This window comes from Cololabis saira, chromosome 21, assembly GCF_033807715.1.
Source record: "Cololabis saira isolate AMF1-May2022 chromosome 21, fColSai1.1, whole genome shotgun sequence".
In the NCBI taxonomy this organism is placed as follows: domain Eukaryota; kingdom Metazoa; phylum Chordata; class Actinopteri; order Beloniformes; family Belonidae; genus Cololabis; species Cololabis saira.
This window is the reverse complement of record NC_084607.1, coordinates 20684694-20697132: the sequence shown is the minus strand read 5'-3', so window position 1 is coordinate 20697132 and position 12439 is coordinate 20684694. Positions and strand designations below refer to the sequence as shown.

The 12439-nt window shown below is 42.0% G+C and overlaps 1 protein-coding gene across 1 annotated transcript; it reads right to left on the bottom strand.

Moving 5' to 3' along the window:
* Positions 1-5672: 5672 nt before the first annotated feature.
* Positions 5673-10877, bottom strand: LOC133422121 (meteorin-like protein). Its single transcript, XM_061712021.1, has 4 exons — positions 10666-10877; positions 9798-10231; positions 7413-7472; positions 5673-6672 (listed from the first exon to the last, which is right to left on the bottom strand). The coding sequence occupies exons 1-4, from the start codon at positions 10740-10742 to the stop codon at positions 6344-6346; spliced, it is 900 nt and encodes a 299-aa protein (XP_061568005.1). The 5' UTR covers positions 10743-10877; the 3' UTR covers positions 5673-6343.
* Positions 10878-12439: the final 1562 nt, after the last annotated feature.

Genomic DNA, 12439 nt, shown 5'->3' with positions numbered 1-12439 from the left:
CACACCCACGCATATCTTATCTGAAAGAGGCACGATGAAATGTTCTGTACTATTTTTACTTTGGACATTTATATATTTGTAAAACGTATCCATTTATTATCGTTTCGTGCTTGTTTCTGTTTGGTCAAGTTTAATTTCTTTGATTAGAACTTATCTGTATCAGAAAGCAGTTTTTGCCATCGTTGAGCCTCTTTGTGATGTTTTAACAGGAAATCCAAGGGTCATATCACACATCAGGTCTGGATCAGAGCTGATATGTTGTTTACGACGCCGATTAATTCTTTCATGCGTTTGATGCATGTCAGGGCAAGTACGAATTAATTAATGCAGGGTAAAAGGACAAATTCCAAGGATTTATTGAATGCAGCAGGCTGCAGACTGCAACTCTATCTGGCAGAGTGATTTGCTGTCATCTACTGGTCGCTGCTGTCATTACATCTTCTGTTCATCTGATAGGGAGTTATTCCTCATCCTGTGTGTATATATATTCAATTCAATTCAATTGTATTTTATTTATAGCGTCAATTACAATGGAAGTTGTCTCTAGGCGCTTTCCAGAGACCCAGCACATGACCCCCAAGCAATTATTACGTAAACAATGGCAGGTAAAAAACTCCACTAGTGGGAGAAAACCCTTAAGCCAAACAGTGTCCAAGGAAAAACTCCCCTTTAGGAGGGAAGAAACCTGGATCAGGACCTGGATCATAAGGGATCACCCTCCTGCTGAAGGCCAGCTGGGCAGAGCAGGAAAAGAGAGATCACACGGAGAGAATGAAAAACAGAGAAAGAGAGACACAGACACAATGGCTAACTGGTGCACTACAGGGATGACTGTATAAACAGACTTAGACAGTGGGCACTGAGGTGGCCAGAGGGGGGGGGCTGCAGGTCAGGATGTCAGCAGGCATGTACCAGACATTCATACAGACAGGTGGAAGCAAGCAGTGGGATGATCAGAGGGGGGGACTACAGGTCAGCATGCTACTGAAGCTCTGGCCTGCAAACATGCACAGAAGAGAAAAGGAGGAAGCAGACCAGCACAACCAACTACAAAACAATGGATGGTTATGAAATATTTATAATTAATAACTGAGAAAGGAAAGAGAAGGAGGGGTGATGGTGGGCACCGCTCAGTGGATCATGTTTGTGTCCCCCTCCAGCGTAGCTCTATAGCAGCATATACAACGAAGCTACGTTTAAGACAAGCTGTCCTAGCCATAACTACTGGCCCTAACAACACTAAAGTTTACACTAACTAGAGGCTTTACTAAACAGAAAGATTTTAAGTTTGGTTTTAAACGTAGAGGTGGTTTCAGCCTCCTTCCCAGATTGGAAGTTGGTTCTATAGTAATGGTTCCTGATAGCAGAAGGACCGCCCTCCAGATCTACATTTGGTTACTCTAGGAACTACTCACGGAGCTAGGCCGTTTTGGGCTTAAAATGCAAGTAATAAACTTTTCAATTGGATTCTGAGTTTTACGGGGAGCCAATGGAGGGAGGCTAACACTGGAGAGACATGGTCTGTCTTGTTGATTCCTGTCAGCTCTCGCACTGCTGCATTTTATATATATATATATATATATATATATATATATATATAATTTTAATTTGGTGCAAATGGAGAGTCCGTGATATAATGTGTCTTAATTTCAATGTTAACAGTACTTGTAAAGTATAACATAAAAAAAGCCAAGTGATAAAAAATATGAATTCAAGTTTGTTTTTGTTCTTTTTTAGTTTTTTTTTATTCTTTCTTTTCCTTTTCAAAATTTTCTTTTTCTTGTAAGGTTGTTTTGTTCTTTCTCTCATCATTCCCTTCAGAGGCACCCAGTGGGAACGATTCTTGTGACTTCAGAGTCCAGGCTGCCTCCCAGGAGAGCTCCGGACAGATCAGCGAGCTTAAGAAGCTTCCAGGAACAACTTTAACTGTGTAATTCCGACAGACTGTGAAGTGTCTTATTATCTGATGGAGTATAGTATGTTGTGAAATGAATAATCTTAGTTCACTTTTTGCATTCATTCATAATTTGAAGTAAATAATAATCAAAGTTTAGAGTTGAATCTGCAGAAAGTGAAAAATCTGCAGCTTTTATTTCAGACTGACCCATCAGATTTGTTTATTTGGAGGCAGGGAAACCTGATGGGTCCATATTTGCCTGGGATCTGGGACATTTGGATCTGCCACATGTGTGTCATTTAAATATATTTGATGTCTAACACATATCAGCCAAGCTAAAGCCCATGGGTCTTCATTTGATGTGCTCCAGATAAAGAGTAAATCACGTTTCCATGGTGATGTTGCTGTTTCCAAGTACCAGGACCAGAGGCCAGAAGCTGCTCTAATACTTCTGTGGATCCTTTGTTAATGACTGTATATCTTAGATAAAGAAATCTTTTGTTTTGTTTTAAAAAATAAGTAAACACATCTTTATCCATTTGCACCCATTAGCCCCAGTCTTTCTCAAAAGCTTATTTTATATTCAGTCATATAACTGACCTGCTGCCAGTTCACTGAATTTATCGTAACATAATTGTGGTTTAAAAAAATATTACATCTGCATTCTGTGTTCATGTAAGCTTTACACAACTGCCAGAGGTTTTTGGAAACGGGTCTAAGTTGTTTTATTTATGATTAGTATCTGTCCAGTGTGAGAAGTGTATCTGCACATACAGTATGTAGATCATAAACATTTATTTTCAGAAATTATTCACAGTGCAGCATATACAAACCTTCTTCAGCTAATCCTGAGAAATAAATTCTGGGTATGCAAATATATGTTGGTCCATCTGGTGTTAAATAAAAAAAAAACTGAATAGAGGTATTTTCAAGAATGGCGATATTTACAAGTAGAGCCTTAGAAAAACTCAAACTCACTACCTTTTGTAATGAGGATTAATTTGAAAAAAAAGAAGCTTCTGCCCAAACTCAATTACTTCACATTTTTAATCACAAATGCTGTCCACTTTTAAAAGGAGACCCAATGGCAACCTTTTCAAAGCTAAAAGACACCTCTGTTTCAGCTTTGTGCTTGTGCTAGCCCGGCCCTGGTCATTATAGCCGGAGCACTGAATGCTCGCTCGGCACTGGAGGGTGTCATGCTGTTTCCATATTGTACCCCTGGGCCTCCCCGCAGCAGTGGCCCACATGGGAAAGCAGGCCAGGCGGTGGGATAAACCAATTACCCCCCAGTCTGGGTGGACTCCTGCCGGTGCACCGTGCAGCAGCTCCGGGCCAGAGCCCTCCTAGGCTCCATCCCCATGAGAGCCTGCTGGAATTCCCAGAGATGAGAATGGTGTGCTGTCAAATGCCTGCAGAGAAGATATTTTGCTAGGAAATTTGACATGGGGGCCTCTGGGGACAAAGCTGAGTGAGGAGATGTCAAACTGTGCTTCTGCAGGAGCAAAAACCCCCAGTGGAAAGTTTAATTTTTGACCAACATTCATCAAAAAAAGGCCTTAATGTGACCACGACTTACATGTTTAGCCAGATCCAGGGACATACAGTTTTAAAAAACGTTTTGAATGCTCATTTTTATCACTTACTTTAAAGGAAAAAGGGGGAAAAAACAGTTTGTTGAGGAAATAATTGATGTTATGTGGCATTTTGCCGCATTTTGCAGACCCTGAACTAATGTAGGACTGATCTCTTGATTTAAGTTTCTCAAACTGGAACCTGTACATCAGGAAATGTTGGACATCGTCATTAAGGCCAGCCTTTAATTTTCCTTGAAATGGTCTAGCAAATCACCATTCTTTCAATTACTTTTCATCAATGCTGTCTGGAGATGATGCCGAGCACATACAGCATGAGGAAACACTGAGGGGAAAGAAATTTGATTCAAAAGCCATCTCTGATTGATTCAGGGGAAATAAGAAGATTTTTTCAATCGGCTTTAAAACCACTCTATATAGAAAAACCTTTTCTGACCACACAGAGGCATACACTGTGGATCTGCTGTGTTGACAAAAGAGCCACTGACAGTTTTGTGCTCATGAGTGGGAGCGGTCCAGCGAGTCTGGAGTCTTTTGTCCCAATAGAGGTGTAATTTGCTGTTTTATGCCAGGTGCTTTCTTATGATATGTTGCACGCATGTGGTCAGACGTGCTATTGCTTGAAAGCATTGCTTAAGAGACTAGCAACGACCTACATTTTCTAATTAAAGTGTCACCTACAGGCTAACACGTTTATGAACTTTTGATTATTACGTCACAACATACAGGTCACACAAGTTTGATTGGTCTGCTACTTAAAAACATATTTTTTCTGAAGAACCTTTCATCAGCAGGGCCAGTCAAGGAAGTGTGCAGCATATGAAAATCAGTTAAATGACCCCAGACCAGTTTATTTTATTACTACTTTCAGTTTTTTGAGAATGATGGAAAATGTTTACTTGTAAAAGTTGGTGGAAATGGATGGGTTTGATTCTGTGTCTTGAAAGGAACTGGGGGAAAGTCATTCTCCGAGCCAAAACCTTAAATCTTCTCTTTACAGCACCACCTAGACTCCTGCCAAATATAATTATCCTTGAAAGAGATCTTTAGTGGTACTACATACCAGGCTTGGTGTCTGTACAATGTATAAATTTTGCTGCTCGGACACTTTTACGGTAGACAAATATAAGGAATGGAAATAATGATCCCTACAAATACTATAGGCTTCCAGCAGCTTTCCTGCTTGGGCCTCAAATTAAATATGTCTTCAAATAACTTTATTGGATCTGAACAACCAGGAGTGATACACATAAAACACACTATAATGTAAAATATAGCAGGAATAAAGAAGACGTGAATGAAGTTGAAGTAAAAGACATATCAAGCCCCTGATTTTATTGGATTTGGGAGCGCTTATGGTTTCTATATGGCAGCAGCTGCAACAATGGTCATTATGTCTGCCAGAGGCCTTGTCGCTGCAGGGCCATTGTGCAGGCCTCTTTCACCCCTCAGTCATTTACACTTTCATTGGCACCTATTTAGTGCTCATAAAAAGTTCAACACACCAATTTGTGAGCCCTGCTCAGCCAAGGAGAAGTGTGGAATAGCTCAGAAAGCAGTTGCTTTAAAAGTCAATTAATTGTTCTCCCGTAGTGGGAGGGGCTGAGGGGGTGGTCCCCCAGGCTTTAGGGCTTCACATCTGTCTTCTTCTTGGCCCGGGATTCAGGGGCCACACCGTTTAAAAGCCATATCAGATTCGGTCTGAGAATTGGGGTTGTGTGAGGAGATTATGTATTTCATTTTATGGAAGGGTGATCTTATTATCATAGTAATCTTATTACTAGGGAGAAAAAAGACTTGTTGGACACTTCTGCTCGAAATCCTTCTCTCCTCCTCTGACACCCCTGAGATTATGCTGCACGTGATGGGTAGAGGAGGCGTAGATTCATTTAATCCCTTCAAAATCAATAGAATAGAATTTTAAAGGGGCCGGAGCTCATTCAGCTGACGTTAAAGGCCCCTTGAAACGCTTTCACAATTCATTTCACTCAGCTGTCAATTTGATGTATCTATTTTATATGCGTAAATATTCTATTTTTTTAGGTAAGAAACAAACAAATAAACAAAAACCTCACATCACAATGTCACATTTGTCTTTTTTTTAGTTTATTGAAACATGCCCAGGCCAAACCTGCCCCCACAAGAATTATATTTCATGAATATTTATGAATCCAGCTTATAGAGAACATTTTTCAGTCAGTGCTTATGTTATCAAAGAAGAAGAGAACTGTCAAACATTAAATTTGCAAAGAATTTGATCACGTCAGTATTTCAGATAAATCATTTTCAATTATTTGCCCTGATGCTGGGTTAAAAAAACAAAAAAAAACCATTTAATTCAATGATTAGTTTGCAACACATGTGAAGAGACAAAACAAGAGGATTTGAAATTCTAGCTGAGAAACAGAGTTCTACAATCATATGTTTGTACTATCCCACTCACAATGACAAACTGGCGATGATAAATGACTGCCCCTCCAACTTCCCTCCCACCACAGTTCACAGGGCAACTGTCACACAGAGCTAGTAAAGTGAACAACAGTGGATGTGGGGAGAGTCACAAAAAGGACTGCGGCAACCCAACCCCTCCTTGGTCTCCCAGGACTGAGGACAGCAATGGGGGACAGACAAAGGCCGATCCTCTCTGAGCGGCAGAGCAGCAGGCCCCGCTGTTTGCTCCCATTCTGCCTCTTCAAATGTGTCTCCACCACGGTTTCAGTAGCGTTGCCCCTGCTGGTGACACTGGAAGCCACCTTGCTGACACATGCCAGCAAGTACAAGGATCCCACAGTGTCAGCACAGAGCTGTTGACTGTGGATAAAGTATTTAGCTGATAAAACAATGCACCTCCTCAGTCTAGAGGGAAGTCGCAGGAATTCCTATGTTCCGTCCGGGCCTTGTGGTAGACGGAGAGGAAGTCTTTGTACCGCGGAGCACAGCCTAACCATGCTTCTCCAAAGTGCTCTGACCCTGTGAAGAGGAACTCTCCATCCCCAGGCTTCACGTGGCACTGCAGGAGCGTGCGGATGTGTCCGTGCCAGGACACGGATGGCAGTGAAGGATCTGCCTGTTGCTCAAACACACCGCTGCGCTGCCAGTACACCCTGGTCGCTGATACCTCCACCGATGACGTGTGACGTTTTGAGTCATGGGTGACATTCTTAATATGAGCTCGAACCACTGAAAGGATGACAAAGCACAAGATGACATGCATAAAATAAGTCATTTTATCATCAGTTTCTTTGTGTCCAGTGTATTGTATCAAACTGTTCAAAGATCCCGGAGAAATCTCTGGACATGGGGGCCAAGGCCTCAGAAAATGCTTATGGCAGGCAGCACTGCATTAAAAACAGCTATAAATCGAGCATGGAACACAGGAACTGTTTAGTGTTGTTTCAACAAATTTCCAGATAAGACCCAATAATGCAAAGAAAACAAATGATATATGCTGTCAAGAAGATCTTTTAAGCTCAACTGCCAGACAGGAGGTAGTGGGTAACTTAATTATAGTCTGTTGATTGAAAATGTTCAAATATTTTGTGAAATCACAGTTGCAAAGCCAGCAACTAAAGTAAAAAAAAAAGGCTGCATTAGAGCATGCAGTAGAGCTAATGAGCACATCTGAGGCAGCATTATTCATGCATATGAAAGCTTTGGAGTAATGTGCTGCCATCCATGTGATGTCATTTTCAAAGAAGGCTTTGCTTAATTCAGCAACACAACGTCAAATCAGCTCATGCACTAATTACAGCAGAGTCTGGTCTTCTACCAGGCACAGACTGACCAGCTGGAGACAACAAAAACACCACAGCAGGACATAATCATTTAATCATTAGTAGATTTAGTTGAGCAAAGCAATGGCCAGAGAGAGTGTGGAGGGGTGTCAGCGTGTTTTGAGTTACAGATCAATGTGTACCCACCATAGTCGCTGTTGCACATGGCCATGAGCAGCTCTCCATCAGTGCAGGGACGGCACGAAGCTGTGGGTAGACAGAAACGACACAAATGTCATATAACCTTGCATGCAGTATTATTTTGTATCTCTATCCGCCTTTTCTTGTATAGTCTTAACTGATATCTCCAAATCATGCATTATTCAAACCAGGGTGACGGACAGTGATTGATAAAGAACTTCTTTCTACCTCTTCACTGACCTCCATCCTCACATTACTGACTGGAGGAACTATGGATTAGATGAAGGAATGCTGCATCTGTTTGCATTCCTTTGACTGCTCTGCACACCAGCACCCCCTCCAAATCAAAAGCCCTCACTAGTATTGACCCCATGTTCGACTTCTATTCTACCCACCTAATTGAATGACCCCATGCCAATGCAGAAGACTGAAGGAGTCAAACACTCTGCCAGACGGGCAATACAAAAAAAGATAAACAGGCAGCTGTCTATTATAGACACAGAATGACATCACCGCATTGGTACTAGCCCGCACACATGGAGAAATGCTAATAAAGAGACACAGACAATGATAAGTATTTGAGGAATCTGCAAAGTATTTGCAGTTTGAAAGCTGGCCTCGCAGCCCGGTGCCCTCCAGAAACCCTGCGGTCTGCTGTGTCCTCTGCTTTGTCCGCTGATGGAAACCAGACAACCAGACAAAACACAAGGCTGACCAGCAGCTGTGCACTCCAGTCGGCAAGACACGACTCTGTAATTAAATAACCACAACTTCTTTTTTTATGTTTTCCATCTCTCACACATCTGTGAGTTAGCGACTTTATCTCACTGCAAAATGTCAGCAGCAAGTATTGCAGTATTGCAACACAGGACACAAAGGGCAAGAAGCTTTTCTGAACCACCTACAACGCAACTAATGGGAAAGTTTGTGGAAAGAAAAAGTAATTGAAACCCTCAAAATCAACTGTATTTCTGTGTTACCTTTGCTGTAAATTAGAATCTGATCTTCATCTAAGTTGTTGTAATAGACATACACCATGTCTTTGAGCTGATAACATAAGCAATCATCACTTCTGCTGGTAGAAAAAGTAAATTATGTTTATTTTAGAGCTATTTTGATTGATAAAAGACACCAAAAAGGTTTGATTTTCTATTCATAAAAAGCAAAATCCTTAATCAACCCACAAGTAACAGCTACAGCTAGAAACTGGCAAACGTCTGTGTTCTTAAGTCTGCCAAACATAAATCAGTGAACACAGAAGAACAAAAAACATTTAAGTATATTGGCAATCTGCAAAACTGTTAAAAAAGGCTTTGTTGACTGGTAAAACAAAAGTTGAATTGTCTGGTAAATCGAAACATTGAAACATCATCCCAACAGTGAAGTATGGGGGAGGGAGCATCGTTATTTCCAGGTTTGCCAAACTATTCTACAAGACGAAATCAGGTTGACCACAATAGAAGAAGGATTAAAATGAATCTAAGATTTACACTGTGCATGTCTGATCCAGAGCTACTGGATCAAAGGGAGTTGGACCCTTGACTTGCTTTTTCCTGGGAATGTTTATTATTTAATAAACACACACAATTATTATTATTACTTCTGTTTTATCAATGGAAGCACATTCTGTTTCTCTATTATTTGGATTTAGATGAAGATTTTATGGCAAATTATTTCAAGAGACCAGTTCATTCCTAGAGGTTTGTATAATTGTTTCCTGCCTGTAACATGTAAAAAACAAACAGGGAAGACGTGAAAAGGTTTAATCAGTCAAAAGGATGTGGTTAATACCTCGTAGACAGAAAATAATCACGTCTAACCCTGCTGTAACAGTTCAAGGCAGTGAATTTTCACTGCTCCAAAAGCAATAAGTATTTTGTTATTCCATTATTTTATCAGCTATTTTACAGTTTTCAAAAATATATATTATAATAAGGCCAATAACAGACTGATAACTTGGAGATTTAGTATCTCAGAGTGTCTTGTGATCTCTTACTTGAAGCTTGAAGCAAAATCATACTAACAAAAGGTTATGGGATGTATCTCAAAATCTTGATTCAAGACAACTGGGCCCTTTTCTGTTGCCAGTACAGTCATCAAGCCTTGAGAGTTGACTGAGAATCTACACCAACGCGTCAGGAGATATTTAACTCCTGCAGAGATTTTCGTTCTGGAACTTTTACAGAATGGATTTGAAAATAACACGATGTCGTGAGGTTTGGTTTATCTTCACACGTGGAAATAGCCTGAGATTAATTATGCTTAAAAGGAGAACATGTAAAATGAATATAAAACGTTTAACTTTTTTTTAAAGGTGACATGCACATAATATGACATGCACATGCATCCATTCTGGATTGAATATGAACCACGAGGGCTCCAAACACTCACCGTGCAGCCCGCGGTGGCCCATGGGCGCATCACTCCTGTTGCCCATCAGCAGCTCGTATCTGAAGCCCATTGTGCGCCTGCTCCAAGGTTTATCAGCCTGCGGGTTGGCCTGGAGGTAGAGAGCGGGCCTGTGCGGGCCATCCGCCCGGAAACAGAACACTTGCCGCTCGGGGCCCCCGGCGCCCTGCAGCGGCCCCGGCGGCCCCGGGGGCCCCAGGAGCGGCTGCAGCGCGCCGGCCCGCTCAATGAACACGCTGGCTCCGCTGGAAGACGGGAACGGCTGGATGCAGATGCTCCGGCGTCTGGACGAGGACAGGTTGGGCTCCAGGACCACCCTGAGGGCCTGGCCCGGGTACACCCACCTCACGGACCCCTCTGTACAGCGGAGCCGCACCTGCAGAACGATCCTGGAGTCCAGGCCAGCTGCAAAACCGCTGGATGCGGAGAGAAAAGTCGCGGATTTTTTATAGCATGGTCATAAACTGTAGAACAAATCTTGGGATGCATAATCTGAAATAAACCCAAACGTGTAATATTTGAATTTCGTGCAAAGGTTAATTAATGCTGGATTACGTCCTTTCAAACTAATTTTTACCATGGCCTATAGTTGATCATTCATTTGTGATTTTTTTTTAATTAAACCTTTTTAGCCTATTTCAGCTATGGAACTGAAAACCCCTGGAATTAGGTAAGAATTATAGATATTATTTTTCTGTTTTTGATGTAAAATAAGGATAAATTCATTATTTCACTTTTATTTTTTCATTAATAAACGTTACACTAAACATTTTGCTGAGATTTTTTGTTATTGTTTTTTCATTAACGGTTTCAACAAGTTGTTTAACCGTCTAAAATGGCAAACACCCACCTTCCAGTCCAGTTACACAGATCAGCTGCACAGCAAAGAGCCAGAAAACACAGGAAAATGATCACATTTGGCACCATCTCATCCACAAAATAACCACAATCCAAAGAGACGGCGATGCATGGTTAAAGGGTTACTGAGTGAGCAAGCACAAGTGAAGGCATGGAGCTGTGACGGGGCTTTTGAGAGGGAAAGGCAGGGGACCCACTCTCTCTCTCTCTCTCTCTCTCTCTCTCTCTCTCTCTCTTTCTCTCTCTCACACACACACACACACTAGCGTGCGCACATGCACACCACTCCACACACTTCCTCTCTTCTGTCTGAGGCTCTAATTAGGACTGATCCAGTTGTTTGTGGCTGCTGGCATCAGCTCGTTTTTGTTTTCGCTCTCCAGAGACACAATGAGTGTGAAAGGCTTCAGCCATCTGTTAAGAGCGGTGCGCTTTTCTCTACGTTCATTCATCAGCTCCGACACGCTGCCTCTTTTATCTGGCTTTTATGAGATCCCCTTAAGCTACGGATGGCATTTTATAGCTAAACTACTGTTTAATTCCCTTTAAACTGTTGTTTGTTTTCTCCTAAAATCTCAAAAGTGAAACGGCAGTTTAAAGACAGAAGTATAAAGTCTCCTCTAAAGTCTCCTGGAATACTTTAGAGGACCCCGATGTTTATTATGAAATGATTTCATAGCCAGCTGGGGGAGAAAAAAAACAAACAAAAACAAATGAACAAAACGGAGTGGGTAAACTTGAGCTTCATCTAGCGGCGGGATGTTGCAGCGCACTCCTCACATCTGGAGCAGAGCTCCAGAGCAGCGGTGGCCGCAGGCTGCACGGCCCGCGGAGCAGCAGCGGGCTGCAACTCAGCGACCTCTAATATTCAGAGTGGAAAGCCTCACCGGCTTTCATCAATGTTTAATCCACTAGGCATCAGCAGTTCCGACCCATTTTAACCAAAAAAAAGGAGGGGGCGGGGGGCTTTGGCACCGTTACAAGGTCATGCTGATGGCGACATCTTGTGGAGTTAGACACCGTGGAGCGTAAAAGCGCACAGCCCTGCGCCCGGAGCGGATCTCTGAAGGTTGGCTTCTCAGGGCCCGAGGCGGATCAAAGCGATGAAGGATTTAGACTGAAGTGAAGTCGAGAAATTGCGCCAGATGCTGACTGTAAACTGCTTGAAAGACCTTCAGTGTTCGTTTTGTAAAACCATACAAATCGAATCTAACGCGTTTGTGAATTCCATTATTAGGAGTTCTGTTTTAAAGGTTTTTTATTTATTTTTCACCGTTTTAAGCAGCTTCGATTCGAATTCAAATGAGCACCAGAGAGCGAAAACCTGCACAGAGTAATTCTACAAGATGATCAGACCGGGTCATGTGTCACAGAGACACAAAGCGAAGTCAGTGAATAGCTGCTTTGTGTTTGCCAGAGGCGGCTTCTTATCGTTACAGTGGACTCTGGCTCCTGTAGGCCCAGTGGACCAAGGTGACGCATAACATTAACGGGAATCCCCCTGATATCTGAAACATCTCCAACTAGAGCCGCACATTTAAAGATGCAGCTCTAACTTTTATTGAACAATGAATGAAATAAGCGAATCCTTCAAACTTCATCTGGCAGGTTCCTGCGTTTCCTCCCGTGCCCTTCTTCCCGTGCGCCCTGTGCCAAAAAGTTCATATTAAATCATATTTGATCAATTTTTGCGTAATGATTTAAAAGAAAAAGTTGCAACTAATTGATATCACCTGATATGATTAAATTCGATCTTTTGAGTCATC

Bases quoted from the DNA above. Each gene is read 5' to 3' on its own strand.
- LOC133422121 (XM_061712021.1), bottom strand. From the start codon at position 10,742: ATGGTGCCAAATGTGATCATTTTCCTGTGTTTTCTGGCTCTTTGCTGT. The intron at 10,232-10,665 runs GTGGGTGTTTGC...CTCCGCATCCAG, and splicing joins CTGTGTAACTGGACTGGAAG to CGGTTTTGCAGCTGGCCTGG. The intron at 7,473-9,797 runs GTGAGTGTTTGG...GTCTACCCACAG, and splicing joins GGGCCACCGCGGGCTGCACG to CTTCGTGCCGTCCCTGCACT.